The sequence below is a fragment of the Vanellus vanellus genome, assembly GCF_965231255.1.
Source record: "Vanellus vanellus genome assembly, chromosome: 6".
Classification (NCBI taxonomy): domain Eukaryota; kingdom Metazoa; phylum Chordata; class Aves; order Charadriiformes; family Charadriidae; genus Vanellus; species Vanellus vanellus.
The window spans coordinates 27681884-27709253 of NC_138911.1; the positions used below are offsets into that span (position 1 = coordinate 27681884).

General features: G+C 42.0%; 1 protein-coding gene across 1 annotated transcript in view; it reads right to left on the reverse strand.

The window, feature by feature from the left end:
- The window catches only part of CSTPP1 (centriolar satellite-associated tubulin polyglutamylase complex regulator 1), a gene marked incomplete at its 5' end in the record, with an annotated part of 81153 nt that overhangs the window by 1500 nt on the left and 52283 nt on the right, over positions 1-27370 (reverse strand). The window contains 4 exons of the mRNA XM_082485269.1: positions 2580-2689; positions 4263-4458; positions 6988-7073; positions 13009-13093. Coding sequence (XP_082341395.1) covers positions 2580-2689; positions 4263-4458; positions 6988-7073; positions 13009-13093 — 477 coding nt within the window. The remainder of the gene's footprint in view (positions 1-2579; positions 2690-4262; positions 4459-6987; positions 7074-13008; positions 13094-27370) is intronic.

The window sequence follows — 27370 nt, forward strand, 5'->3', positions numbered from 1 at the left end:
TCGCTCAGCATAAGGTCAGCATGCTCCTTTTCACATTTGAAACCCTATTCAGGATGAAGGACATGGTATAGTTCAGGACTGGAACAGCTGGTTGATCATCCTTGCCATTCTCTGAAAGGACACTGGCACCTCAGGAAGAGCCCAGAAAGAAAGATGGGGGTCTTAGGAAAGCCCTCCTTCCTAATTCTGCAACAAACTCCACCTTATACAGGGGTTGTGAGAGGGTGTGATCAGCCAGCACAGAGATGACAGGAGTTGGCTACCACAGCCTGGGTAGTGCCACACACCAGGACAAAAAACCCGCTTGGTAATCTGTACCAGTAGCGCAGTGAGGAATGCTCTTGTTTTTTAGGAAACCTGGGTGCTACACTCCATACCTTTGGGAAGGGGCTTTGTACTCCCTGTGGGGACACAAATCTGGTTCCTGGCCCTAGCACCTTGCTGTTCAAGGAGGGGCTAGAGAGCTACCTGCCTCACACAGGCAAGCTGGCAGCAGTCATCAAAAACATAGCAATGAGTGCCTAAAAATTAGAACCAGTTTAGGCCAGAACAGACTTCCCCACATCTTTCAGTTCTGGTCTTTCCCCTCCTGCAAATGAACAGGAAAGCCTGGCACCGCAACACAGTGTCAGGAGGTCCGGTGAAGTGCCCCAGCCTGCTCCCTTTCATGGGCTCAATTAAAAGAATGAACAGCTAAAGCTTAACTTGTTTCTACATTTGCAGAATGCACAGTGAGGTCTCTAGGGCACAAGAATTACTTGGGAGAATCAGTAAATAACACTTAAAAGATTCACAAATCAACATTGACACTAGAGTTAGGCTGCGGATTCCAGTCTGCCTGACAAACTCATCAGCGTTGCCCCAGCCTGGATGAGCCACTCTAATCCCTATGTTCCTTAAGGTGGGGGCTACTGGCTTTGTGAGACCAGAAAAGCGGCAGGCATCCTGACAGAAAGCTCCTCTGCCTGAAACTGCCCTCGCTGAAGGGCTCTGGGGAGCTTGCGATCCCTCACAGACCAAAGACTATTGAAATCACCCTTCAGGAGAGATTAAAAGACACCAGGAAAAGAATCCTTCTTTCTTTGCCAAGGCGCTAGCACCTGTCAGACTTGTGGCTGCTGCCCCTCCTCTGAGAGAGGCCTTGGCAGGAGGCTGGCAGAGGGCCAGGGGACAGGCCCACATTAATGGAAACTAAAACCCACACACTTTGTAGATGGCACAATGGAAGCTGTGGGCAGGATTATTTTTTTCTCCACTCATCTGTTTTCTTTGCACTCGACTAGAAGTGGATTTCGTAGGGCAAAGGAAAAGAAGATTTTGCTTGCTCCAATCCAGGCATCGCCTTCCGCAGTGAATACACTGCTTCCTAAGCCTGTTTGCAGAGCTGTATTAACGCACCTTTGATATATAATCTCCATGTTGCTGGGTAAGCAGCCCTGCCCCAGAGGAGCATTAGCAGCTTAAATGGTTTGCCATAAGAAGGGGCTCAGCCAGGGAGGGGACACTTTTACTCTACTATGACACACACCTATGCAAAAGAACAAGCCCTCAGGCAAGGTACACCTTTTCACTGAGGTTTGTCTTTGTAGTACAGGGATTGGCAGATACTCAAGCCTAGAAGTGGAGGGAAAGGATACCAACTGAAAGACAGAGAAAGCCTACCCTTACTGGCCAGATGATTTGCTGAGTGGAGATGAGTGAAGATGAGTGTTTGGACCTCCACACATTTAAGCATACCTCCTGGATACAGCCTTGTCAAACACAAAAAGCCACATCTGTTCCCCTGTGCAAGAGGAAGAGCACAAGCAAGGCATATGGGGGTGATATGGAATTAGGAGTCTGAATTATGTATGGATTACATACTGTCCTTTGCCAATGAAACACTCTGCTGCTTTGCTCTAGAACAATACTGACCAGCACAACATGGAATCGAGCAGTGAGATGCTGCTTGGTAATCCCTCTGGTTCCCACAGCAGTCTGGTACAGAACTTTGTAGCAGTTTGTGTTTTATGATACCACCAGATTTTCAGCAGGTCATAGATTAATATACTTGCGAGATCACACTGCCTTGAGACAAGATGGGGAAAGACTTGGCTTTGAGCAAAGGAGGCAGTGGAGGTTTTCTCATTAGATGTGCCTCCTCTTTTTGTGGATGAGACCAGTCACTTAAAATCTGTGGGAGAATGAAGGGCTAAAACATAGGATGGGACTTCAAATCAGTACTGTCAACAGCAGTCAGCCACCTAACTTATCTCCTGACCACCTCTGCCCAACCTTTATAGCCAAACATGTTAAAATGACAGTTCTGCTAAAATGATCAGCTATCGAAGAGGTAAAACATTGCTATCTTTGGGCAGCATTTCATATCTAATTTTATCATTGAAGAAGCTCCACGGCTTCAAGCAGACAGTAAAGTGCAGTGTTATATTTTTAAAGTTTAATCCACCAACAAAAAGATGAAAAACTTTCCCGTACTCTATTCCTGACAGTGTAAAATCTGGGGCATAATTACAGAGGAAATTCCACAGAAATGCAGAATGACTGAAATTCTAGAGCTGTACCACTCACAGGAGTCTTACCTAGGGCTCTGTTGATCCCCTGATCCTTTGCAAGTGCCATAAGGAATCCATAGAAGGTCAGTCTCTGTGCACTACTCAACATTTCCTTCACAAGAGCAGAAGGTGGACAGCTAGAAAAAGAGATACAAAGAGGTCATCTTGTCTTTTAAATTATAATCTTTTTTTTTTTTCCCAAGACCCAGCTCAAACTGGAGAAATAAACCCTTTTACCTGTTCTAATACTGCCAAGTTGCCCTTACTCAATTTAAAACAAATAGCCATCAGCTTGCTTATTTAGCATTGCATTTGCTCCCCATTTACTAAGCAAAATGTTTGAGCTGGGGTATATCCCTAGAAGCAGTCTTACCTGTCTCCATTCCAAGGACAGGGAGGAAAGCCTAGATTCACTCAGGCATACACATCCCAACTCTTAGCATATTTTTTCAAAAATCAACTGGGAAATCCTTTCTTTTAGAAGACAATAAACTTTCATGAGTGTTGTTATGTTGTTATCACCCCTTTATCAGTAATAGTCATCCAAGGGGCAGGACAACCTCTCCAATGAGAGACTAAATACATCAGGGAATATTTAGGTGGGGACTAAATTGACATGTCCCCTTCTACCTTAACCCCTGGCCTTGACTTCTAAGCAATATCATCAGAGTGATTCTCGGTCTTGCCTAATACTCCTTAAAGGATTTAATGCAAAATAAAACTGCCTCATAAAGAGGAAATGTTGATCAGTTCGTGGTGTAGTGGAGATGTGGGTGTGGGCTGGTGATACCTCAGGCAAAGGTGATTACCAAAGCCTGGCTGAATATTGGGCTACCGGATGAAAGGTTGGGAATGGCTCCCCTCACAGTGCTGTGGAGGGCCTGACCTACCAGATGGGCTCACAGCATCCTTCCCATCTGAAGCTCTCAGGACATACAGGGATTGTAGAGCTTTTGTTACTTAAAAGAACAAAACAACCTGGCATCTCCATGACTAGATATCTATAGTACCGGACAGCAGTTCAGCAGTAATTTTGTTGATCACAAATTTGGATACAGGCACCTAAAGCAGGAATCAGGTAGAACTTGTGTGCTGAGTCTTTTTGTGGATCTAGCCCATGACCTTCTAGCAGGGCATGTGCTTGCTACCTGCAAGAAACTATGAAGTAAGTGTCTGTCAAAGCTATACAATAAGGTCTGGCATTGCTCCATTCCCTGCTGAACTAAGGCTGGTCTTGTGCCTGGGATCCCTAACTGGAGACCAGCCCCATCACAGGCTTGGGTACAGACTAGCAGTGTGATCTTGCCTAGGTACTAAGGCTTCAAATTCCATCCATCCCAGTGGGCCTTTCCTATGCTTCAACACCCAAGCACACAACTGTGCTTGTTTATCTCCTCTGATTAACTCATGATGGTAGATGGACCTCTCCTTGATGAAAGTGTCAATGCAGAAGTGAGAAGGAAAGCAGACACCCAAATCAATCTATTACTTCAAGAATCAGCTCAAATCCCATGGTTCTTAGGTCCATGAACTTGTTTCTCTCTCTTGGCTAAAGTGTTTTGGCTATGATCTATCCCTTCATACTTCTCCAATGAGATCTATTTCGGAGTTATAGCTTGTTCAAAGTCCTGTATTTCTTCACAGCTCCAACCTTACAAAAGCTCTCCAGAGACGCACACTTCAAATCTGTGTTTTGGACTCAATTCATACCTGTATTTTGATCTGTCACACAAGGGCTCCAGGCACTGGTAGAAGAGAGATGCCTCTACCCCATCAAGTGGGCTGCAGTCATTTGGGGGTTGGCGCTGCCGATGTTGCCCAGAGGATGATGTTGGCACAATCACAGTATTTGGATTCTTGCCAGCCAGTAGATCTTGATAAATGGCAGCCACACTTTCCAGGAACTCTGAAAAAAACAGAAAGCGACTTAAAACTCAGGGCTATAACCAGCAAAGTATCCTCTTGACCTACCAGACCTGGGATTAAACTGTCACACCCTGCTCTGTGTTGTACCAACAGGAGATAAGCGGAACACTATGGCATCCTGCATATTCAGATCAGATATTATGCAGGCACAAACAGCCATTTCCATATAAGTTGCTGGCTTCTTCCTGTCAGGCTGATTATGAGAGGCCACTCACTCTGTTGAACAAGATTCTTCTCAAGGGAACAGAGGCAAGCTAGCACACAGATAAAACAGTGGAGTGTGGAAGTCAATGTCAAACACAACACTAGCTTGCAAAGTCTAAAAAGTTTTCCTTCTCCATCTCTTGCCAATGATTACGAACTCATCCAAGTTGAGAACCAACTATCTGGAGTTGCAACAGGAGGAAAAGCAGCAAGTTAGTCAGGGCTCCAGGCTGTATCCCAGCTTGTCTCTGTGCTCCTCCAAAGTAAATATACCACAGGATCTAGAGGAATGGCCGGGGCAGGTCAGGGCTAGATTTGGCAGAAAGCCTCTCCCCAGGCTCCTCATACTACCCACTGTTTACTGCAAAAGCCTAATTTTAAACAAGTTTGTTTATGGATGTGGTCAGCAGTTTACAAATCTAGATTCCATGTGGAGTGGTTTGCATGTGTGTGGGTTGGTGGGAGAGCATATGACAGGCTGCGTGTGTGCATTGTGCCTGGGTGAACAGGACAAGGACGGGATGTTTGAGTGTGTGTACACAAGGGCGAGCTCATGAGGACTCCAGTGGCATTTAAGTCCCGAGTGAATGGAAGCGTAATGCTGTGCGTGAGGCGGGTGAAGAGGAAAGGAAGGATGTCAGCAGGCCCTGAGGCTGTGCTGAGCTTCTGCAGCTCAGTGGAAATATTTGTTCTATCAGAGAAAAACTTTCCAAACACATTTTCTGTCCCTGGCTAAAGGCATTACAAGCCTGGTTCTGCCCAACCCAAACCCACCGTTTTGAACTGTTTTTCTTTGACGAATTGTCATGGATAATGTTGAGATATGCACAGGCAAGTTACAGAGGAAGTGTATACAGAGAAGTACTGAGAAAAAGAGATCCTTGCATTAAGGATAGCAGCTGACTCTTAACTGCTAGAAAGATGGGAACTACAGGTTGGATCAGATCAGCAGGCCACCCAAGTCTACTCTCTGACCACAGACTACGCTCCACCACAGCTTCTAGCCAGTGTCTCCCAGTATCCAAACCCCTTTTGCCTGGTCGAGGCCAATTGTGAGCTATGTCCATCAGAGGGAGCTATTTAAGTGCAAGTGGACAGAAATGCATGAGCTCACGTTACCTTTTGAAAGCGCTCTATACTGGGAGATGAGTAAGTGGCACTGCAGCAGTGGCCAGTGCTTGGGAGCACGTCTAACTTCGATAAAGGAAATACTTCCCTCTTTTTGCCCACCTTAGCAGTTCGCTGAATGAGATTCCCTTTCCTCAACCACATTTTAGAGTCGACAGGACAAACAGGCCAATGTATTTTAAAGCAGTCTCGCTGTACAGAACGAGCACCTGAATGCTCATCCAAGTTTCTTCCCCTTGTCTCCCGATCTTCAGTTTAAAAGTACCTGGGGATTTTTACAGATGTATATGTGTGGGTGAGCATATGTAAATACACACCACAAACTAGTATTATTTGATTTGTTCTTTTCCTGTCAAGAATTAAAAAAGAATTTTTAAATTTAAAAAAAAGTACCCCATGTAGTTAAAACTCAAACTGGAGGAGACGGGTAGAATATGATAAATGACCAACAATATGAAGAAACTAGATGGGGATTAACTGTTCATCTTCCCTTCCAACTAGGGGTTCTCAAATCAAACAAAAGAGGTGGTTCTGCATGGGACAGGTGGCAGACCTGTGCAACTCCTTGCCAAAAGGTGTTGCGGAGGTTACAAGTTTATGTGACTTCAAGGGGAGGCCGGAGAAGTTCTTGTGAGAGGAGTCCACTGGGGGGGTCCTAAACCTATGGAAACTATACCCAGTTCAGAAACTTTTTGAGCTGAAACCAGTTCATAGTTGGGCAAGTATCAGGGGCAAGAATTGTATCTATTTGCCCAGCCCCTTTTCCTTTCAAGTCACCAGCTGGTGAGTTTTTCTTATCCTGACTCCAGCAAGGACTAATACTTGAGGGGCAGAAATGCTGTATTAAGGAAAGGAAAAAAATGTGCCTAGTAAAAGTTAACTGTTAGGCGGTAACATACTCTACGTAAAGCCGGAAATTTATCTCAAGGCTAAGACAAATACATGCATAAGCCATAACAGTTACACGTACCTTGTTATTCACAAAAATTTGGAACTTCCTTATGAAGCCTCCTAATCTCTTGGCATCAGTGATGCCTTTTGTTAGTAGATTCCATAATCTATATATTTTCTGTGAAACACCATATCCTTACAAGTTTCAAAAAAGTGCAGGGATTTGGGAGGTGTAAGGTTGTAATGCAATGCTAGTAGGTGAAGTCAGCAGCTTCCCAGCATTTACCTGAATAGTAGAACTGGATCTGGAACGCAAAGAGGAAATCAGAAAAAGACATCAGGCAATCCATAGCATCATCCATCAGCACAATCCTAGGATAAGAGGACAGAAACTGTTCAGCATCTACAAAAGAACTGACGTCTGTAACCAGGAAAACCAGACCTTGAGAAAGCGCAGCTATGGAGAGCTATGGGTGACTGAGGACTTCTAGTGGCTTGGCCCAGTATAAGAGGTTAGGAAAGATGAAAGGGAACACCCACTGCTGCATGGATGTGGGCACCCTAATATAAAATGAAGGCAGTTTGAGAATCTGCAGCAAGGAAAAGATCCTGCATATCAGTGCTATCACACACTTCAGCTACAGTGTGAATAGTGCAGTGTGACATGGATGTCAAGCATTCAAAGCCTGGTGGACATGATGGGATGAACACTGGCATAAAAACTGCAAGGCTGGTTCACATGTCTGTAGCACAATTACTCTTTGTCTAGCCAAGACAGTTACACGAGTATTTAACTGGTGTAAGCAGAACGAAGCTTACACTACTGCTCTGTTCCCAGTTCATCAAACTGGGATATTTTCAAATTCATTGGGATAACAACAGTTATTAATTCCCAGTCTATACTCAAACAAACTCCACTTGACTGCAGAGGAAATAACATTGCACCAGCAATCAGCTTTCTAATTACACACTGTGAATATCCTACTCTCCCTTCCCAATGAATGAATCAGTCTCTTTTCATATCTATCAGGCCTATCATTTGAGTATCAGGTCAAATTCCATGGAAACTGAAAACTTCTTGAGTGAGGGACAATGTCTTCTTTCTCTCTGCTAAGGCCCAGGTGCATGTAGGGAGCTACATGCACCCTTATTTTGAAGCATACTTCATGAATATGAAAAGTAGCAGCAACAGACCATAAAGATGAAGTGTAAGTGATAGCAAAGTTCAAGCCCTCCTTTCAGGAAAAAGCTCTGGATTTCAGAAGTAAGTTAGGGCAAAAATATTCATAAAAACAAAAAATAAAAACAAACCCCCAAAAACCCCCAAACCAACCCAAAGCTCCGGTCACTGCCATTACATAAGAATGAAAAGGACAGTCTCTGAAGTGGGGAAAATCAAATTTGGGCTGATAAATGACAGCTCAGACTGGAAAACAGATGGAAATACTCCACTTTGATAAGAAAAAACAGAGTACTCAGACAATCCTAAAGAAAGGTAGTTGGTACTTCTTTTCAACTGTGCGTACATCTACTGACCCTGTACAGTCAGTATCTGGCATATCATGTCCACATGGAGTACTGTGTCCAGCTCTGGAGCCCCAACATAAGAAGAACATGGGCCTGATGGAGCAGGTCCAGAGGAGGGCCACAAAGATGATCAGAGGGCTGGAGCACCTCTCCTATGAGGACAGGCTGAGAGAGCTGGGGTTGCTCAGCCTGGAGAAGAGAAGTCTCCAGGGAGACCTCACAGCAGCTTTCCAGTACCTAAAGGGGGCCTACAGGAAAGATGGGGAGGGACATTTTACAAGGGCATGTAGTGATAGAACAAGGGGGAATGGCTTCAAACTGGAAGAGGGGAGATTTCGATTAGATATTAGGAAGAATTTTTTCACTCTGAGGGTGGTAAGGCACTGGAACAGGTTGCCCAGAGAAGTTGTGGAAGCTCCATCCCTGGAGGTGTTTAAGGCCAGGCTGGATGGGGCTGGTCTAGTGGAAGGTGCCCCTGCCCATGGCAGGGGGGTTGGAACTCGATGATCTTCAAGGTCTCTTCCAACCTAAACCATTCTATGATTCTATGTCATATGAGAAGGATTACCAGTTCATTATAGCCAAAGTACGGGTCATCTAGTCGGACCCTTTTGAACACAGCGCCAAGTGCAATCCACAGACCAGCTCCTCCAGCATCAATGATCTAAACGCATTGCTGGGGAAACACTGTTCTGTCTCATGTAAAAGACTCCAGGGAGCTGTGTGGGAGGCTGACCTAGAAGAGTTATAGGATCTTGCAAGACTTCCCTGCCACTCAGACCAGTTCTGTTCTCTGTGGCAAAATCAAACATGCAGAGCAGCTTGAATTAATTATCTCAAAGAAGAAAGACTGGGGCGAAGAGGGTCCCCAGGAGAAAAGCCAGTATTTAAAACAAAACCCTTTGAAGATGTCAAAGTGCTTCTGATTTATTTATTATGTTCCAGAAGCCTCCTCCTCCTGTCTAAAGAAGCAGTAGCTTCAGTTCTTAATTCTCACTAATAAGCATGTTACTGAGATTGTCAGTGGCCACATCAAGGAAATGGCTTTGAAGCTGGCATGCAGAGCATCCTCATCTCTCAGGCAATACTGCTCAGCCACTGCCGTTTCCAACCACTATTCAAGCACTGGAAATGCGATGGGCCAGATCGCTGATGAGCTGCACTCCCTCCTTTGAAATGATGGTCTGTCTCCCAGATACCCTCAAAACACAAGCTCCAAAGCTTTTGTCAGAGCATTTCTCCATCCTGGAGATGCAGGAGAACAACAGCGGAGAGGTTTTTTATGTATTCACTATGCAGAGAGACAATATTACATCACTTTCATGACAATCAACTCATTTAACCTGGTAAATCTAAAAGGTATGGTCGATGGCTGTGCTCTGCATTACCAAGTCCCAGTCTCTTTCTTAGAGGACAGAGCATGAGGAAGTAGGCAGAGGTCTGAGAATTTGCTGGACATTTCTTGCTGTTAAAGACAGCAAGGAGCCTCTAAGGAAGGCTGTACAGCACATATGTGACAGAGGAGCATCTAAACAGAAGCAGGTGCACTCTGGTGCTGGGTTACTGACTCCACTTGGCCCAGGAGTCTGCACTCCAGAAATGCTGAGAAGTCTTTAAATCTAATACAATCATTTATGAGGAGATTGACTGCAGCTGGCTATTTCCCCACATAGCCAGCTGACTGAGCAGTCAGGGAAGCAGGGAGACCACCATATGCAACATATCTGCACCTCTTCCCTGAAATATCTGGCAAGGCGAGAATCCTAGCCATGGACTATAACCCAGACAGCAGGACCAAAATAGAGGATGAAATCTGAAAGCCTGAACTGCAACTCAAAAAGAGTTCATCAGGTAGCTGATATTTCTAGGGATTCTTTATTTGTTCTTTCTTGTCCAAATTAGACTTTAAGCCCTCAGGGGCACAGACTTATTTACAAAGTTAGTAGTCAGCACTCAATGAATAATGGAAATCAAGGAGAAACTTTGGAAATGACTGAAGGAAGATGCCTACACTTGAGGGACTCTGGTAAAGGGTGTAGTGGTCTTTCAGGGTTCAAGTGGGTTTGGCTGGCAGGAAAGCCTTGCTACTGTGCCAATGGGGAAACTTTATGATCTACTGATTGCGGTTAAAATCTCAGAAACCCAAACTAGACAGGATGTCCCCAGGACAAACTCTAGACCAGGCAAGTTGAAAGGACGTTTACTGTTGTCTGCTACCATTAAAGGCTAACTGACACAATCTGGTCTTAAGGCCAGGCTGGCTCAAATGAGTCTTCAGGGACTTGGTTTGTTTATGAAAAAAGGAGGCAAAAATAAGTGGAACATACAAAAAGGGCAAGATCTGCACTCTCAGGCAATCTTTAAACAACAGGGGTACAGACTTGCAAGCCCCACTTCCATTAGCACTGATCAATGCAACATGAGCTTGCATACCACATGAAACAGCATACGAGTGGTGAACTACTCAGCTCTCGCTGCCCAAATGCGGGCAAGTTCCTTGTGTTTCTATCACAAAAGAAAAGTCAGTGCTCAGGTATAGATCTTGAAATCACGGCATGAAACCAGAAAAATCCCTTCATTTTCTGCCTTCTGCAATTTCAAGATTCAGAAAGCCAAAAAGCATCTCTGAAGATCAAAGGTATCTCTGTAGATTAAAATCTTCAATCTGCTAATGGCTATAACCCTTTGAAGAAAAAAACACCCAAGAAATCTCACAGACACAGATAGCCTGTTTCTTTTTTTGGGTATGACTTCTGCATTTGTGTGGCACCCGTAACAGAAAAATGGAGCTCTCTGGTGTCATGCGAATAAAACCTATATTGTTGTAGCCTCTGTTCTTCTGCTCTGACATTTCCTGATCTTACCCCCAGTGTTTGTTATCAGTGCATAGCAACAGCTCCTGGACGAGTGGAGCGCACCGTGCTGTGAGATCATCTCAGTCATGCAGTACTGAGACTACAACTGCTCTCTTTCCAAGAGTGCCAATAATTACACAGGTCCTGGCTCTATCAGTGAATGCCGTGGCTACTCCCGCCGCTACTTTATTTAATTCCTTTCCTAAGCAAATTAGCAACAAAACTGTTGGGGATGTGCAGACTGAAGAAGGAACAATGTCAGTAGGTTTGCATGTGACATTCATGCTTTGCAAAGACTCAATCAACTGGTGCCGTAAGACAGCCTGCAGAGTTCAGCTTTCTAACTGGCAGAGACCAAGGAGGACAATGGGAAGTGTAGACCAGAAAAAGGACAAGAGAGTGAGCGACAGTTGGAAGGAAAGAGAAAGATGGTTTAGAAATATGACAAGTTTTAATAAAATGGTTCAACTAGATTAGCTTGTAACAGAATAATAGCAATGTGTAAGTGAATCTTTAGCCAGCCAAAAGTAGGAGTGAGGTCATCTCCACCTGAGCCTGGGTGCCTCTGATAGAGATCTCATTTCTCTCCAACACCTGCTCCCAAAGCCAGCTTGTCTGTCTCTATGGCACATGCACAACAGTGCAGCAGCCCCCTGAATGGGGCCTCTAGTATACAACAGCCTCATGGATTAAATTCCTTGACACAAACATCATAACGTGTAGATACGTTGAAGTCTCCTTTCACGCACCATCACAAATTCCTGCTCAGATCAGCTGGAACCCCATGAAATACACACCGGCGCACGGGACTGGTGCTTGTGTACCTCCATGAAAGGAAGCAGCAGACACATCCCTGCTACAGGGTTAGCATTCTTTTTCAGTCTGGTATTGGAGGCCAAGCAACTGTACTCTGTGGACCCCCAAAGGACCACTGATGAGCAAGAGGGAAAAGTGGTGCTCGACTTTTAGTTTTAACTGGACAAACACAGCTTTAACTGCAGTTCAACTCAGCAGCACATAGGAGCCAGGGAAGAATTCAGAAAATCAACCAAGTAGAATTACTAGCAGATAGATAACACTTCTCTTTTTCACTTTCCGTAATATAATTTTCACGGGACTCTGATGCTAAAGAAAGGTAAAAAAATGACAAATAGAAAATTAGGACCTTTTCATTATTTAGGCCATGAACAACATAGGCAGCAACTAATATCCTGATTGTGTGTCTGGATCCCGTTTCCAAATGTCATATCTAGGTCCGTGTGTGTGTGTATGTATGTGTGGTGCACATGCGCATTCCTACTAAGATCTGAACTGACCCCCCACCCCAACAGATGAGTACACCTTATTACATTTTCACTATCAGATAGTTAATAATCAACTGCCTGAGCTGGACTGAAACCAGCAAGCACTATCAGAAAAAAAATCCATATCACATTATCAGTGCCCTAAGCCATCTATCTGCTTTAGGCCTTGTCTAGATTAAAATAAAATTTCAAACACATTAGCTACCATGTTCTTAGTCAACGTACTTTAAGACACTGGCAATCCTTCAGAGGTTAGTACCTTTTAAAGATGATCAACCGTAGGAAGCTGGAGCGAGGGGGAACACATTTTAAAGATGGTAAACAGTATTTGAAATAGAGTTTAAAATCATTGGCTAATATTCTTTTATATGCAACTCATGTTCTGAACGTAGAGCCAGCAGCAGCATTATGCACTGATATTTCAGTCCCTGTATGTACACAAATGTACACTCTTTCTCATTTCTAGAAAAACACCCTGCTCTTAACCTCAAAACATGGTATTTCTTTTCCCCAAAATCTTAAAAGCTGAAGGTCCCTGCCCATACCTTTAACCACAGATCTAGTTCCTAAGTCCATGTGCGTAGGACTGATCTTGCCTTAAAAGAGATGATGAGGACCCACCTTGCTGCTTTCTGAGTGAGTTCCACTGGGAAGTCGGGGCAGAGCAGCTGCAGCAGGCAGTGGTATTCCTGTGCTGTCAGCAGATCTGCAGGAAGAGAGAGGTGAGAACATCGTAACTCTTTTACAGGCTGTTCCCTCCCGCTGCTTCATCTCTAGGAAAAAAGCCTCAGGTTCCCTTCTACTCTCAATTCAAGTCAACTGGGTACTAATGACAATGTAAACCGCTCCCTAGACCCTCAGAGCTGGGCTTTTCAGATGGAGTTTGCAGTAAAGACAATCAGAAAGAGGCCTGATAAAGGGGAAATCCTATTGAAAAGACTCCTGCAGAGAAACTGGTAACAGGTATTCAGTGTAAAAAAGAGGTAACCAAAACAGGGCAGTTTCAAGTGAGAACACAGTTTGATTTGACTTGAATATAACCATGTGGAAAAAGGAATCATTTCAAAGTTGCTTAAATTTGCTGAAATTCACTGGCATGGTGACACTCACCACAATATGCCTGAAAACCATCCACAGAACATCTGGCAACAGTAACAAAGGCAAACAAGGGTTTTGGGTTGTGTATGGAAGGCTACAGAGTATAAACCACAGACGTTATTACTTTGGCATTTGGTAAGGCAGCTGGATGGTCTCTTTTGGAATAATGTGTACAAATCTGGTCACTGTATTATAGGAAGCACAGAGCGAAGATCCAAAAAACACAAGAAACCCAATCAAATGATTCATGTTTTAGAGAGCAGCTTTGTGAAAGACTGGTCAAGAAAGGCCTCTGCGGTTCAGCAAAAGGAGTCTAGAAGAGGTGACTCTCAGGGAAGCTTATAGAATCCCAAGGGAATGGAAACACTGATGTCAAAAAGCCCCACATGATTGTATGTTCATAGTCCAACAGGCTGTGGACTGGAGTTAAGGAGAAGACTAGCTGAAGAGCAGCAATTTTGCAGTACTTCTATATACAGAAGAATGCAAAGTATGGAAGAAAGAGCCAGAGGTGGAAGTAGAGCCAAGCAGTAGTCAGGGAGGGAATCCAAAGGGCACAAGCATTAGGACTGAGGTACAGAGCTGAGTTCTTTTGCCACAGACACATCTTAGCCTTCCTTAGGCTCCCATCCACATAATCAATAATGTCCCAGATGATAGCCACTTCCCCATATCTCCACAACTTCTCAAAGCCTGGCAGTTTGACAAAAGCGAGAGAAAGGGAAAGTGCTATGCCTTTGTCAGACGTTTCAAGAGGCAGGTATGCAGAATCCTAGCCAAATTAGTATTTTCAATGCTGACTAAAGAAATACTGCAGGAGGACTGTCACCAAAATCAAGTTAGAGATTTTTCCTTTACCTACATTATTAGCAAGGGAAGTGGAGGAAAGAGAGGAGAGCGCTACTATTTTTCTCTTGAGTTCAGGAAACCCTATAGCTGAAAAACACTGTTGTCAGACTCTTTGACATCCATTATAGACACTCTCTAGAGTACTATACTTTGCACTGCTCTTGGGAGGACATTCTATCCAAGGAAGCACCTCAGGCTCAGGGTCATGCTATAAAAAGGTGATTTTGCTCTGTCTGGAAAAGCCAGCTCTGCAGTCAGAAATCTGCTATAACACAAGGAAGTCAGCTTGTGCAGAACTACAATACCATTGCAGGGATTTTTGCAACCTATTGTACTGTAGGGATAAATACATCAGAATCTCTCTTCCAAATCTTGAATGCTGAGCTGAATTAAATTTCTGTGACTGCACTGAAATTACTGATGTCTGGGATAATATGGAGGGCACTGTAACTTTTTTTTTTGCAAGGTCATTTCTTACTAAGACACAAATCGGAGGCTGCTCTCTATGGCAGATACTACCTTGGTCCTTCAGTCAGTGTACATCTGAGCTTGGGTTAATGATGGTATCCAGTGGAATGGTGGGATTTTCTCCTGCAATGTCAGCTAACCAGTTCCTTGAACGTCATCAAGTATCCCCAAGTTTTATGTACAACTGCAAAAAGATATTGTTGAAAAAGTCCCAGTTATCATGAGCAGGATGATGCATATTTTTAACTGAATTTTCAGCTTGCTATTTCTCTTTCACGACACTACATAGACGAAAGAAAATTTTCTTCTCTGTCATTTTGTTAGGTCAACAGTCATTTATAGCAATAGAGATTTTGGTCCTAAGTTCTTAAGAAAACTCTCTGACTGTGTTAAGGTACAAGTTTCATAAAATCATCTTCAACAGGCTCAGCATAGGAAGCAGGTTACAGAAAAACAGAGAAGTTGGGCATAAAAAGGCTCTTTTTAGACAGACACTTTCTCATAATTGAAGAGGACAGTATAGACCTCTTACAACTACTCTTCAAGGCTTTCTAAATCTAGCTTTGAATAATGCTGGGCATTAAACTTCCGTTTTTTGTCTAAAAAGTCTACATGTTGGTTTGAAGGAGTCACACCATTTGGAAGCTTTATGCAATACTCAATTTAGATTTTTTGTTTCTTAAGTTCAAGTTCATATTTATGCATCCTTATACCTTTTGCTCTCTGTTATTTTTTCCTTTCATTTGTCAACAGATCATTATAACCACCCTTTCTTCATACTGTATCTTATTCAATCTATTTAACTGATAACTATATTTAGTTAAAATTAAATCTGTTTAAGTTTATCTTACCCTCTACATCCCTTCTTACCTAGCCCTGTCATATCTGTTGCTCTGCTTTGATCCCCTTTAGATTTTCAGTGTGGTGTCCAGCAGTGTACAAAGCATCCCTCACGCATTCAGAACAGACAGGCTCTAGGAGGATAATCTGCCCGCTTTCATCAGCAAAGCCCCTTTTCATTAATTCTGAATCTTAGCCTCTTCTTTCCTCCCCCTGAAGGTGAAGGAATTTAAGGGGTTTTTGGAAGGATGAGGTTTCCTGAGAAAGTTACACTTTGTTTGCCGTCGCTGTCAGGTTGCTAGACCAAAGCAGCTTGAGAGGGTAACTGGGCCCTAAGCAAGCATTAGTTTTGAGGCATAAATAGAGATCTCTCACTTGCTGGAAATAACATACTTTAAATATTTAAAATAATTTGTGCTGCCGTTTTCTCCTCCCTCTTTGTACCAAGTCACAGCATCATCCTTACTCCTCCATCACAAAACAATGAAACCACATAGAGCAAAAGCAGAAGTGTGCTCAAAAAGACTTTGGGAAAGGGTGGCAGAGATCCTCTTCACCCAGTACATCAGAGGGTGAGATTCATTGTCAATAAAAGTGGAATTAATTACAGTTTCAGTCTTTGAGCAAAATGGTCTGTTTAGATGAGCACTGCATACAAAGCTGAAGTGGTGCAGAGAAGTTTCTTCTCTAAAGAAAGAGGCCCTTTGCTTCATATGCCTGGAGAGACGGCACCAAGCCAGTCACTGAAGTGTGCAGGCAGACGCGTTTAGGCCGTAACACAACTCAGCCTCTAGACACCCCAGGCGCCTGACCAATAAATCATATCAATTTCTCAGACTACAGATGGGTACCTATTACACAGGAAGGGGGATCACCGCAGACCTTAGGAGGTGTCTACAGTTTGCCGTGATGACTGTTTTCCTATTCCCCACAGCAAGGTCAGTGAAGACCATGCAGAAAATTACATTTACCCGTGCACCATACTGTCTGCCAAGAGCTGCTTGGAATAAACAAGGGCAGTTTTGGTGCATGACCACATTGCTCCTTCCTGTCTCCAGGCCACAGCTGAGTAAATAGTATTCAACGCTGCATGATGAAGAAAGAAAGAAATGAAGGAAGGTACCAGGCAGAATGAGTGAAAACTGAAATCCACAACTGCTACTTTGGTTGCTACCACAAATTACCGTATCTCAAGTTCCAGTAACAAATGAAGCAAATCACGGAGAGTTTAAATCTGACCCCGCAGCACAGGGCAGTGAGCTATACGCACTCTACCACGCTCTCGCCGTGGAACAAACTTGGTCATATCACGTGCTTGAGGATGGAGACAGACTGACAGCAATCTGCATGTAAACCATGTTCATTTACAGCTGAACATACCACTGTCCTACTGCAAAGCAGCTAATAACAAATTCCAAAGTGATTTTAAAACAGTGGTACACTAAGAAGGAGATGGGAGGCTTAACAGAGTAAGCACAGAAATGTAAAGCGGGATGGCTAGCATTGCGCAGGAAGCACTTCAACCGTTCAGCCATCATTTTTGCTACACTGGTCTTCAAACTCCTGCCCAGCCTGTACTGCTGCTGCTACCACCCTGCCACTAGTGAAATCCTGACTCTTCCCTACACATCTCACCGTCTGAGAGTAGTTTATTGTCTTTCAGTGCCTCAGGCAGACTCTTCCTCATGTTTCAGAGGCGTAGTGGAGATGGAAGTTTGTCCATGTGGTAGTCTTAGAAAACAAACAGCACTTTCTGGATAAAAATGGCCTACCTTTGAGAAACACGAAGGCAGATGCTTTGTATTTCCCTGGCTTTTAAAACACGTGTGTTTTTAACCAGCTTCGTTCCCAGATTGTATGTGGCTGACAGATGGCACCTGACCCAAAGTGACACAAACTCCAGGAATGCTAGATAATGCATTTATGCTGCTGTGAGTGTCATGAGGGAAGTGTCATTCATTTATTGGCCAGTCCAGCCTAAACCATGACATCTAGACACACCTGAGGTATCTTTAAACTAGTTATCTTTCATACCGACAGCAGCCCAGCCACAGAAGCCTGCAGTTCAGTGAAGGCTGTAAAATCTACCCAGGAAGCCAATAGATATTTAGGACTTAGCCTGAATCACAGTCATTGCTGTTGTATCTAGGCTGCTTTTGGCACAAGAAGTAGCTATCTGCAATGCTGTCACAACACTGTGACTGCTATGCATACGCCCAAAGCAGTGGGAGAGTATTTGCTGCAGTTGGTGTATGAAATCTGCTCCAAAAGGTCACATTAGTAACTTCCCAGAAACACAAGGATTGCCTTGATGAATATACATTAAAGTTCCCTATTCCCATCATATTTTATGTACAACCACTATCCAAGCAGGCTGGAGCCCTGGGCAATGTAGCCTTCCCCTGCGGATTATAGTAGGACACACAGTTTCCACAGGTTGCTTTTTTACCACAGTCATGAAATCATTCAAGACTCAAAGTCATAGAGCTGTAAATCAGTCTCCTGGAAATATAACAGAGAACAGCCTAATAAATAATATTTTTTTTTAAAACGTTAGGAGAGTCTCTCCTGGCCTTTAGTTTTTTAATGTTTCTGTCATAACTAAGTATCACATCCTTAGGATTCACTCTATATCCGTGCAAGTTTGCAACCTTTTAGAACAGAATAAAAACAAACAAAAGCCCCTAAAAATGAAAGTCTAGGTATTCTTGTGGTGTCTATAGGAGCCGTGATTTTACAAAAAACCTGAATATAAACATGCATATTGATAATACTGCAAATTCACAACTCACATCTGGCTAATAAGCTATGCTCTGCACATGCCTTGTTCAAAAAATGTCTATAGCCTAATTTCCTCCATAAACCTAGTGCTAATAACAAACAGAAAACCAAGAATTCTAGGAAAATTAATCCAAGCATAGGATCTAAACAGTGATATACAGCTGTGTAAAACCCTTGATTCTTCCTCATAACATTTTCTACTCTAAAAGAAAAAAGTTTTCTTCCTTTTAATCTTTTATAAAATTTTACATTTTATGATGTATCATGAAAAAGTTCAGTTCCTGTTACTTGAGAGAATGGTTGTTTAAATAAGAATTTGAAACAAAATAAAAACATTCAAGGACCGTTTCTTTGACTAATTCGCTTTTTCCACTGACAAGAAGAGATACAAAATAAACAGAAAACACATCCAGAATGTGCATTTGTCTAATTTTAAAAATGGACTTTCCTTATTTTTCAAACAAACAAAAAGCAAAACAGCAGTTCACATAATTATCCCCATAATTTGAGAGGGAAGGTTAAATAAAGATAAACTAAACAATAAAGAATAAGCCCTCATACACTTTCCCCTTAAGTTGTATAAGCAAGTTCATGTAAGACGTGTACAGCAGGATTAATTCTGATCTTGCAGTGTACAGACAGCTCCCACAATCATTAGAAAATATTCCTACAAGCGTAGGAAAATCAGAAGAAAACTGAGACACCCACTTGTTATTTTTAAGCGACTGGAAAATGCACTAGAAGCCAAAGACTTCTGCCAGGTTAGCTCAAAACCAACTTCATTTTTTAAAGGAAGGTTTTCTAGTGAATATTTTAAAGAAGGTAATGGTCAAATCCGTTTCATGGATCAACATAAGAATCTATGCTTTACATGAAGTCTTGGACACAAGTAGCTTTAAAAGACTGCGTGGCTTTGTACCAACGTCTGGCTCAACCTCATTAGATACTAACAAAAAAAATATTATTTTCTTACTTTTAATAACTGAATGCATTACCTCTGCCTTCCTGATGGCGAAGTTCAACAAGCAGCTAAGCCAATCTAAAACCTTACTCCTGCTGAAAGGGGCAGCTCTTAATCCTCTCTCTCCACTTTCCTTTCCCCTCACTTGCTGCTAGCCACGTGGTTCTGAACCACCTCTTGTACCAGCTCTGGCACTCAGCAGGCCCCTTGCTGAGAAAATTCAACTTTTTTCCAGGGCTAGCGAATTGAAGTGACTCTCAGAAATATCTGATGAAAGTTCATGCAAAGCAAGATGGGGAAGAGCATGGCCAGGTGCAGGGAAGAGAGAAGGTAGAAAAAGGGAGCAGATCCTCCCCTCCTCAGCAGAGAAAAACTGTTAGACAGGCTCAGGTAATTCCCTGCTTAAGCTGTTTTAATTCTTAAAGTCCAGGATGTATGCAAGGCATTGTCATAGGATTAATGATCCTTCTGATTAAAAGTAGGTTCAGCTTTACTGGCTGTACTTCCACCATACCTGCTAAGATGGCTTGTGAATACTCTGCTATTGGACACACTCTGAAGACAGAACTTTTAGCATCCTTACTATCCAAGCAGGCAGATGAGTTCAGCTTATTCACAAACCCCATCACTGGTACCATTTAGGTCCTTCCAGAAGGGTCCCCAGGGCATTGTCAGGAAAGGACCCCAAAAGACTTTGTGTCTGACAGGACAGCAAAAGCAGATGGGGTAACTGAAGAATGTCCAGAGTTGCTACAGGTTGACTCTGGGGGGGGGGGGGGGGGGGGGGAGGGTGGTTCTTCCAGCAGGGTACCTGCAGCACCGACTGCACCTTGGATTGCCTCTTCTGACCTATGAGAATACTAGCAAAATCCTACCAGACATAAGGGTGCTGCTGCAGGCAAGCAGCCTTCACAAACAAGATGTTTTGCACTCTACAAAAGGACCGTGGCTGCAAAGAGCAGACTTAGATAGGTGACTCCTGTTGACAACAGGTAGAAAGACCCAGTTTGTGATGTGAGAAAGCAAGGAGTGACAGAGATTTAGTGAGATTTGCCTGGAACAACCTGTGTCAGACTCAGGACAAATATAGTGGAGAGCTAAGCAGACTAACCTAAAAAGATTTGTTGGGGGAGCACTGCAAGGGAGAACAGTTAGAGGGGATTAGCACCGTGGTTGAGCAGAAAGCTAGTTTTGAGGCACTCCAGTAAGAAGGAAAAGATTCAGCTGCAGCTGATGTGAAGAATGAACTCATTCATTCTAGAGGGAATCTGGACAGTTCATATGAACAGTAAATTCACTGAAAAACAGCCTTACTATGGGCAAAGCTCCAGTAGCACCATATTTTGAATGAGGTAAAGGTTTTTTAAAGAGTAAAATCCTCTAGATGGTGTGATTGTTTTCCTGCCCTTTGGTCTTGAGCCCTTTTATCAACAAACCACTTGCCAGATCAGCGAAAACAGAAAATCAATTTATACAGAACTGCTCCAATTCTATCTCCAAAATCCAGAATCTTGCTGTTTATACGAACTTTAATCATCCTCTAGTCCCTTTCAAATTCCCCGTAATTATCCTTCGGTATCATATGCTTCATGTGGCAGCATTACTTCAGCTTTGAGTGAATGTTACTCAGGGCAGGATGAGCTGTGCCAAAGGTACAGTCCAAGGCTATCATCTGGTGTGCTTATGTGCCTGGCATGGCACATCCACGAACTGAAAAAGTTAAGCTTTCATTAGAAACATAAGAAAAAGTTCCCAGCTCTCACGGTTGTAAAGAAAACATTCCAATAGTCGAAGAGTTTAACTGATGCAGTGTGGCATTCCTGAATCTACAGACAGCCTGAAACTCAGTTTGAACTTTCCACCTACTTTAGGAACCTTAACACTATACCTAATGTAACACTAAAGACAATGTTAATTCTTTAATTTCTGGGGATTTTGAATGAAGTTGGAGCTTAAAGAATTCAGAGTTCCTGAAGTGCAAGAACAGCAAACAATAAGAAAGGAGAAGCAGCCACAACTTTTGTCAGTATTTCCAGAAGTAGGAAAAGGAGATAGAAGATGACAAACAAAAGAGCCTGGTTTAAGTTTTCCAATACATTATTGACAACAGCAACCAAATAGTGGCTTAGACTTTGTTTACTACATGGACACCCAATTTTCTCCATGTGGCTTTCTTTAAGGTTTGCAAAGATAATTCTGTGCATATTCTGGAGCACATATAATCCTAAAGATATGCTCAGCTCATTGAGTATGATCCAAAAGGACATTTAGCCTTCTCCAAAGGACATAGGCCTGAAGCAAACAAAGACACTATTTTGGTCAACTACAGTATGAAAATGACAGACTTCCCCTCATGTTTCAGAGGCATTAAAAAGCCAAGTAAGAAATGTTAAGAATGTCCTAACATCTGAAATTAAGTGTGATTAGAAATATTCTGTATATTCTTGGGTAACTAAGCCTGTGGAGCAGCAGAGATCACCACTGGTAATCCTTGGCTTGTAGGTAGCTACAAGGGAAATGACATCAGATAATAAGAGGCACTTCAATCTACCAAATATAGGCATAGCAAAACCAAACCAAACCACAACACCACAACACAGGACTGGCTCTTAAGACAGGTAAACTAGAAAACTAGAAATATGATACAATTTCAGAATGAGAGTAATTTATAACTGAAATGCTGTGACATTTGACATTCTTTATGTGTCGACTATGAAACTATTTTTTCCTTTCACTGTAACGTCACTGAAGGTGTAACTAGCAGATCTTCCAAGCAATAGGTGAACTAATAGATTTAAACTGCTTCAATCTTGTTCAACAGTTGATTTTTCCTCACTTTGAGGAGTTTTCAGTCACTCATTGAGAAAATAATCAATCCAATGCCAGAGCTAATTGGTCTTGTAAACAATAAGGAGCAAACATTCCCGTTGGAGTTCTGGCCATCTGGGGGGCAGACTGCTCAACCACTTGAAACGGGACCCACAGCAAGCTTAATAGTGAAGTACAGGAATGCCGGCAACACTTCACTGGGGGGGGACCATGAACATTTCCCCAAGCTCTCAAACAGCAGCAGTAATCTTTAGACAAGATGTGGATCAGTCTCTATTCGAGAAAACAAGTTGTCATTAAGCTTAAGATCTTCAAAACAACTAAAGAATTCATAGCTACGCATCATGAGACGGGCAGAGTAAATGGGCAGGTGGTATGCAGCTGCATCTCATGCAATACAGGACCTTACATACAACCCTGCCTCCCTCAGATATGTACTTGGTCTAGTGACAATAATGGCACTATGGCCAGGGAGAGGCACACAGTCTTCAGTTACTGTTTGGTATTTCCTTTCTGCTTTGGGAGCCTCAAGAAATACAGTTAACCGGCAGACAGCTCATCTGTGTCATGAACACAGGGTCAGGGAGCAGAAGAAAGCTGTGACATCGGCCTAAAAAGAAAAGGAGTTAGAGGTTAAGGAGGACATAAAATGAACTATGGGAATGCTGCAGATTGCTGTAGCAATCTCAAATCAAAGATGTCCTTGACTACCAGCTTCTTTCTAGCCCAACCTTTCCAGGAAACACCAATGAAAGGTTCCACTGAACCAGTTCCAGTAGGATCAGGCATTTTCAAATACCTTGAATCTCCAAAGTGTTTCAGATTTCAACGTGGCATTTAAAAGCATGAAGTGCAATGGTCAACAATTTTCTAAGAACAACAAATTAAATTGAAATGATTTGGACTTTTTTCTTTTAATGACTAGTTTGGAAGAGGCTTTCAAGGAACAGTGCAATTACTACAAACACCTCATAGCAGAGAGATGAAACATTTCAGAATAATATAGATCACGATCAAGAACAGCCTTGCATGTCTCCCTCTGTCCCTGTTCCGGATCGACTCTTAAATAATCTACTACAAACTTTTGAACAGTTAACTGCACTTTCACTAACAGCTGTCATCACAGCAGGCACTCTGATACTGCTTCTCTGAAATGTGTCCATCATGAGCCCAACCATGAAAGAGACAAGTTCAGGCTTGTGAAGAATGGAGAATCCCACATGCCACCATGAGTGACACCAGTATGCAATTACACAAAGCAGTCAACTCACTGTGGTTGAAACTCAAGAAGCTGGTTATGATCCACAAAGCACTGAATGGTCTAGCACATCTTTCTCTGTGCACTTATGTTCACCTGGAACAATTTGACTACATGACTTAAACATGAATCTCCCAAGAACTGAAAGCCATTCATAGTCCTGGCCATACTTTGACTTTACTGCACAGTATATTTATATATAGGTTTATATACAGGCTATGCAGTATATTCCTGAGTACCCAGACTGTTGGCTAGTTTTCTCCAATTTTTTTTCACAAATTATAATGCTGAGAAAAACAGTCTGAAGTGAAAAGACATTGTTTTTAGGAGCCTCTGAGTCAACAGTTAAAGCTTCTATTCATAAAAATAAGTATCGCAGTATCTGGACCTATGCTTGGGCAGTGTTGTTCAGTCATGTAAAATGCTCTCAAACACACCGATACTGAGTCTATTTTATGAGTGTAAAAACTTAAGAAGAAAACAATCCTCAAACCAAACAAATCAATAAGAGAACTGGCTGGAGAAAGGTAATCTGGTTAATGACAAGACTGAAGAAGTCATCATTACTTATTTAGAAGGAAATGCAGTGGAGCATGTAAGCTCTACAGAGAATGTTTGGAGCCCATTACAATATCAATGAGCTAGATTAATGATTATAAATGACCAACACTACAGAACTGGTCTGAATGCAGAACAGAATGAATGCACTAAGAGAAACCTGAAACAACAAGGCATCCAACTACCCCTTTTAAGGGTATGCTTTTGGCTAAGGTTCTGTAATGTCTCTTGATTTTAACTCTTACAATACTCTAGCGAGCTGTGTGTCCTAAAAGTAATAATAATTTTTAAAAAGATTGAGAGGAGAGAAAAGGAAATAAGTTAGTTTTATCTGTATTTCACATGGAGAAATACATGTTTAATAAGAATTTAACACAGATATTAATTTCTAAAGAAATAAACAAAGACTTTTTTTTAATGTTCTTTAAGCTTCATCCCAGCAAGTTCTAAACTCTTCAGATGTCCATTAATCCTTAAAGTTTCTCATGGACATCATGCATCTTTGTCAAAGTTTAACTTAAATGCCACCTATTTTACACCTAAATACACTTCCATGGACCATCTACCATGAACCACAAGTTAAGAATATTTTGTTGGAGGAAAGTTCAGGCAAATATCCTAAATCCTCCAGCATTATGCTCTAACACTGATGGTATGCATATATTATGGTAATCAGTGAAGTGTAAAAAAATACACAAAAGAGCAACTCTTGTTGCAGAAAGAAAAAGGACACTTTCTTGTGGCTGCACAAGGCTTTCTAGAGGGAGAAAAAAGGCCATCTACTGGAGGACAAATGTAGAGATGAATCCATACTGTAATCCTGGCTTGTAGAAACTGAAAACAGATAGAGTTCAGTTGTTTAATCTTTTTCAGCCTCATAGTAAGGCCAGGCTCTTCAGGATCTTTGGAAGGATCTTTATGGCAGGAACAATAAAAAGGAATATCACTTAACTGATTATCGGTGGGATGACAGTTTCGCATAGTGAGCAAATGATTTTGACCAGGTATGATATGCAAGTGATTTCTCCCAAAGGAAGCGTGATCATTATGCTGTGGAAACTTCTGGATGGGTTGCTGCTGTGATGTAGGCTACTGAGAAGACAATACAAAGAAGAAACAAAGCACAACCTCTACAAGATATAGGACTGTCCTTACTTGGAATAAAAGATGGCAGGAGTCCTAAAACCCCAAATACAGTTACTGCTGACTAATCCATTTAATGACAACAGTGAGATGGGCCATCCATAGTGAGTAACACTGTATTAACCTCTACTAGCAGCTAGGGCCTCAGCTACATTGTCCTAACACAACTGTATTCTTTGTGGTTTCACTTACATTTTTTTGTCTCCTATGCAACAATATCCTGACTGTTCAGCAAAAAAACCATCATGGAAATGCAAGTATGATAAACCCTCAGAGTGGGAGTCAAGATGAAAGCTGCTCTTTAAGCATCTCCAGCCATTGAAGACTTACAAAACACATGTTCCTTTTATTTGCTGCAACATTTGCCCTTCTTTTCCCATTCGATGTTGGGACTTATGGAGCAAGTCTGAAAATCAGATGGTGCAAATCATATAGCAATATAGCTTTAAGAAGTACTTAAATGTAATGTATTTCAGCATATGTTCTTGACTCAAAGGAAATGTGCTGGATCTTTCAAAGCGGAGCTTAAAAGCTGAGGTCCTATTTGCTCCATGCAATTATAAACGTTTCTTAATGTTGCCCTGTTGGGAAAAAAAATTGCTTCCCTGTGTTTCTGGCAAAGGAACTGTATCTAAACTCACTACATCAGATGTAGCTGCATTTTAGTAGTACTCTATGTGAAGTGGATGGTAAAAAAGGGATACTATATAAATGTCTTAATTTATATTCCTCTCACTTTTATGCCACGTTTAAAGGTAACATACATCCTTCCAGTTGTTTTCCATATGAATTATCTCCTGTCTGGATCTGCTTCAGGCTTTGGTGTTCCAAGTCCCCACCTACATGCAGTACTAAAGGCTCTGAAACTAGCAGTGCTAGCTCTTAAGAGATGCAAGATTAAATAAAATTATTAACATATAGGGGATCCTAAAGGAAAGCTGAAAATATCCAAGCACCAAAAAAGCTCCAAGATGTTCAGCAGGCAAATACAAATTACAAGAAACAACTCCTACATTATTAGAGAAATACAGAAGTGACTCTCCGGACTTGAGAATCTGGGTCCATGTGCCAAAAAAGACTTTACTTACCAGCTCCTGGAATCAGAAAATCTGATGGGAAGAACAGGGGCCTTGAGGATCCATGCTAGTGGGCAACAAACAACGCTGAAGTTCAAGGTTTCTAAATCGTCTCCACTAAATGGGATATGTTTGGAAAGTCACTTCACATGACATGTTTATCAAGGGAAAAAACAAATCTTCTCACTATTTACTTTTGCTCTTTCCTTTTAGGAGGATGTTTTCTGGGGTTTGGTAAAGAACAAACAGATGAGAGCTGGAAAGGGAAATAGACTGAGCGCCTTTATGTGTACATCTCATTTTCATTTGCAGCTTTGTATACACAGCTGTGACCAGAACAGACTTTTGCTGAGTGAAGGACACGCAGTTCTGCACCCACTGCCACAGCACAAGGAAGATCATCATTACTTGCTTTGCAGTCAATGTTTGTAATAACAAATCAGTCAATTATTTGGGCATTTAATGAACTTTTCTTCTGATTTCCTTTTCTTTTTGAACTGTGTGGGTTTTTTTCTGTCTGCATCACTCTAAAGTCTTTCCATGAATACAGTGTAGATTTGAAAGCTTTTCAGTGCTAGACAGATTAGATTCTGATTTCAATGTCTGAGTAAAAATGTTAACTGTTCTAGATGTTAAAAGGAAGCCATGAAAATACTTTCTATTATACCTGTTAGGAAACAAAAAGAAAAGTATACAACTACTAGGAGTCTCTGGTATAGCAGAAATATGTGGAAATGCAGGAATGGAGTGTGTGGCTACAATAACATGCCTTCAGATGCTAAATAGGAATAGGGACAAAAGAGAGTTTTGACTAGATAAAACTTATACTCTGTAAAACAAGTATAATTTATTATTCATCTTTCCAGTATTTTAATTTCTGTGAGTGTGAATACTGTTGGTCAGCAACATAAACAAGATTAGCATTTAGTGATAATGATATATGAGCAAATGGCCATATCTGACTCAAAAATGTCCAGAAGCTATAAGGAAAAAAAATCATTGAATGAAGGGGTAAAATAAAAGTGAGTGAAATAGTACCTAGAATTAATAAGCAGAAAGATAAAAAAATATTTATGATTTTCTAAAAAAAGTGACAATGTTCAGCTGAGTCACAGATTTGTC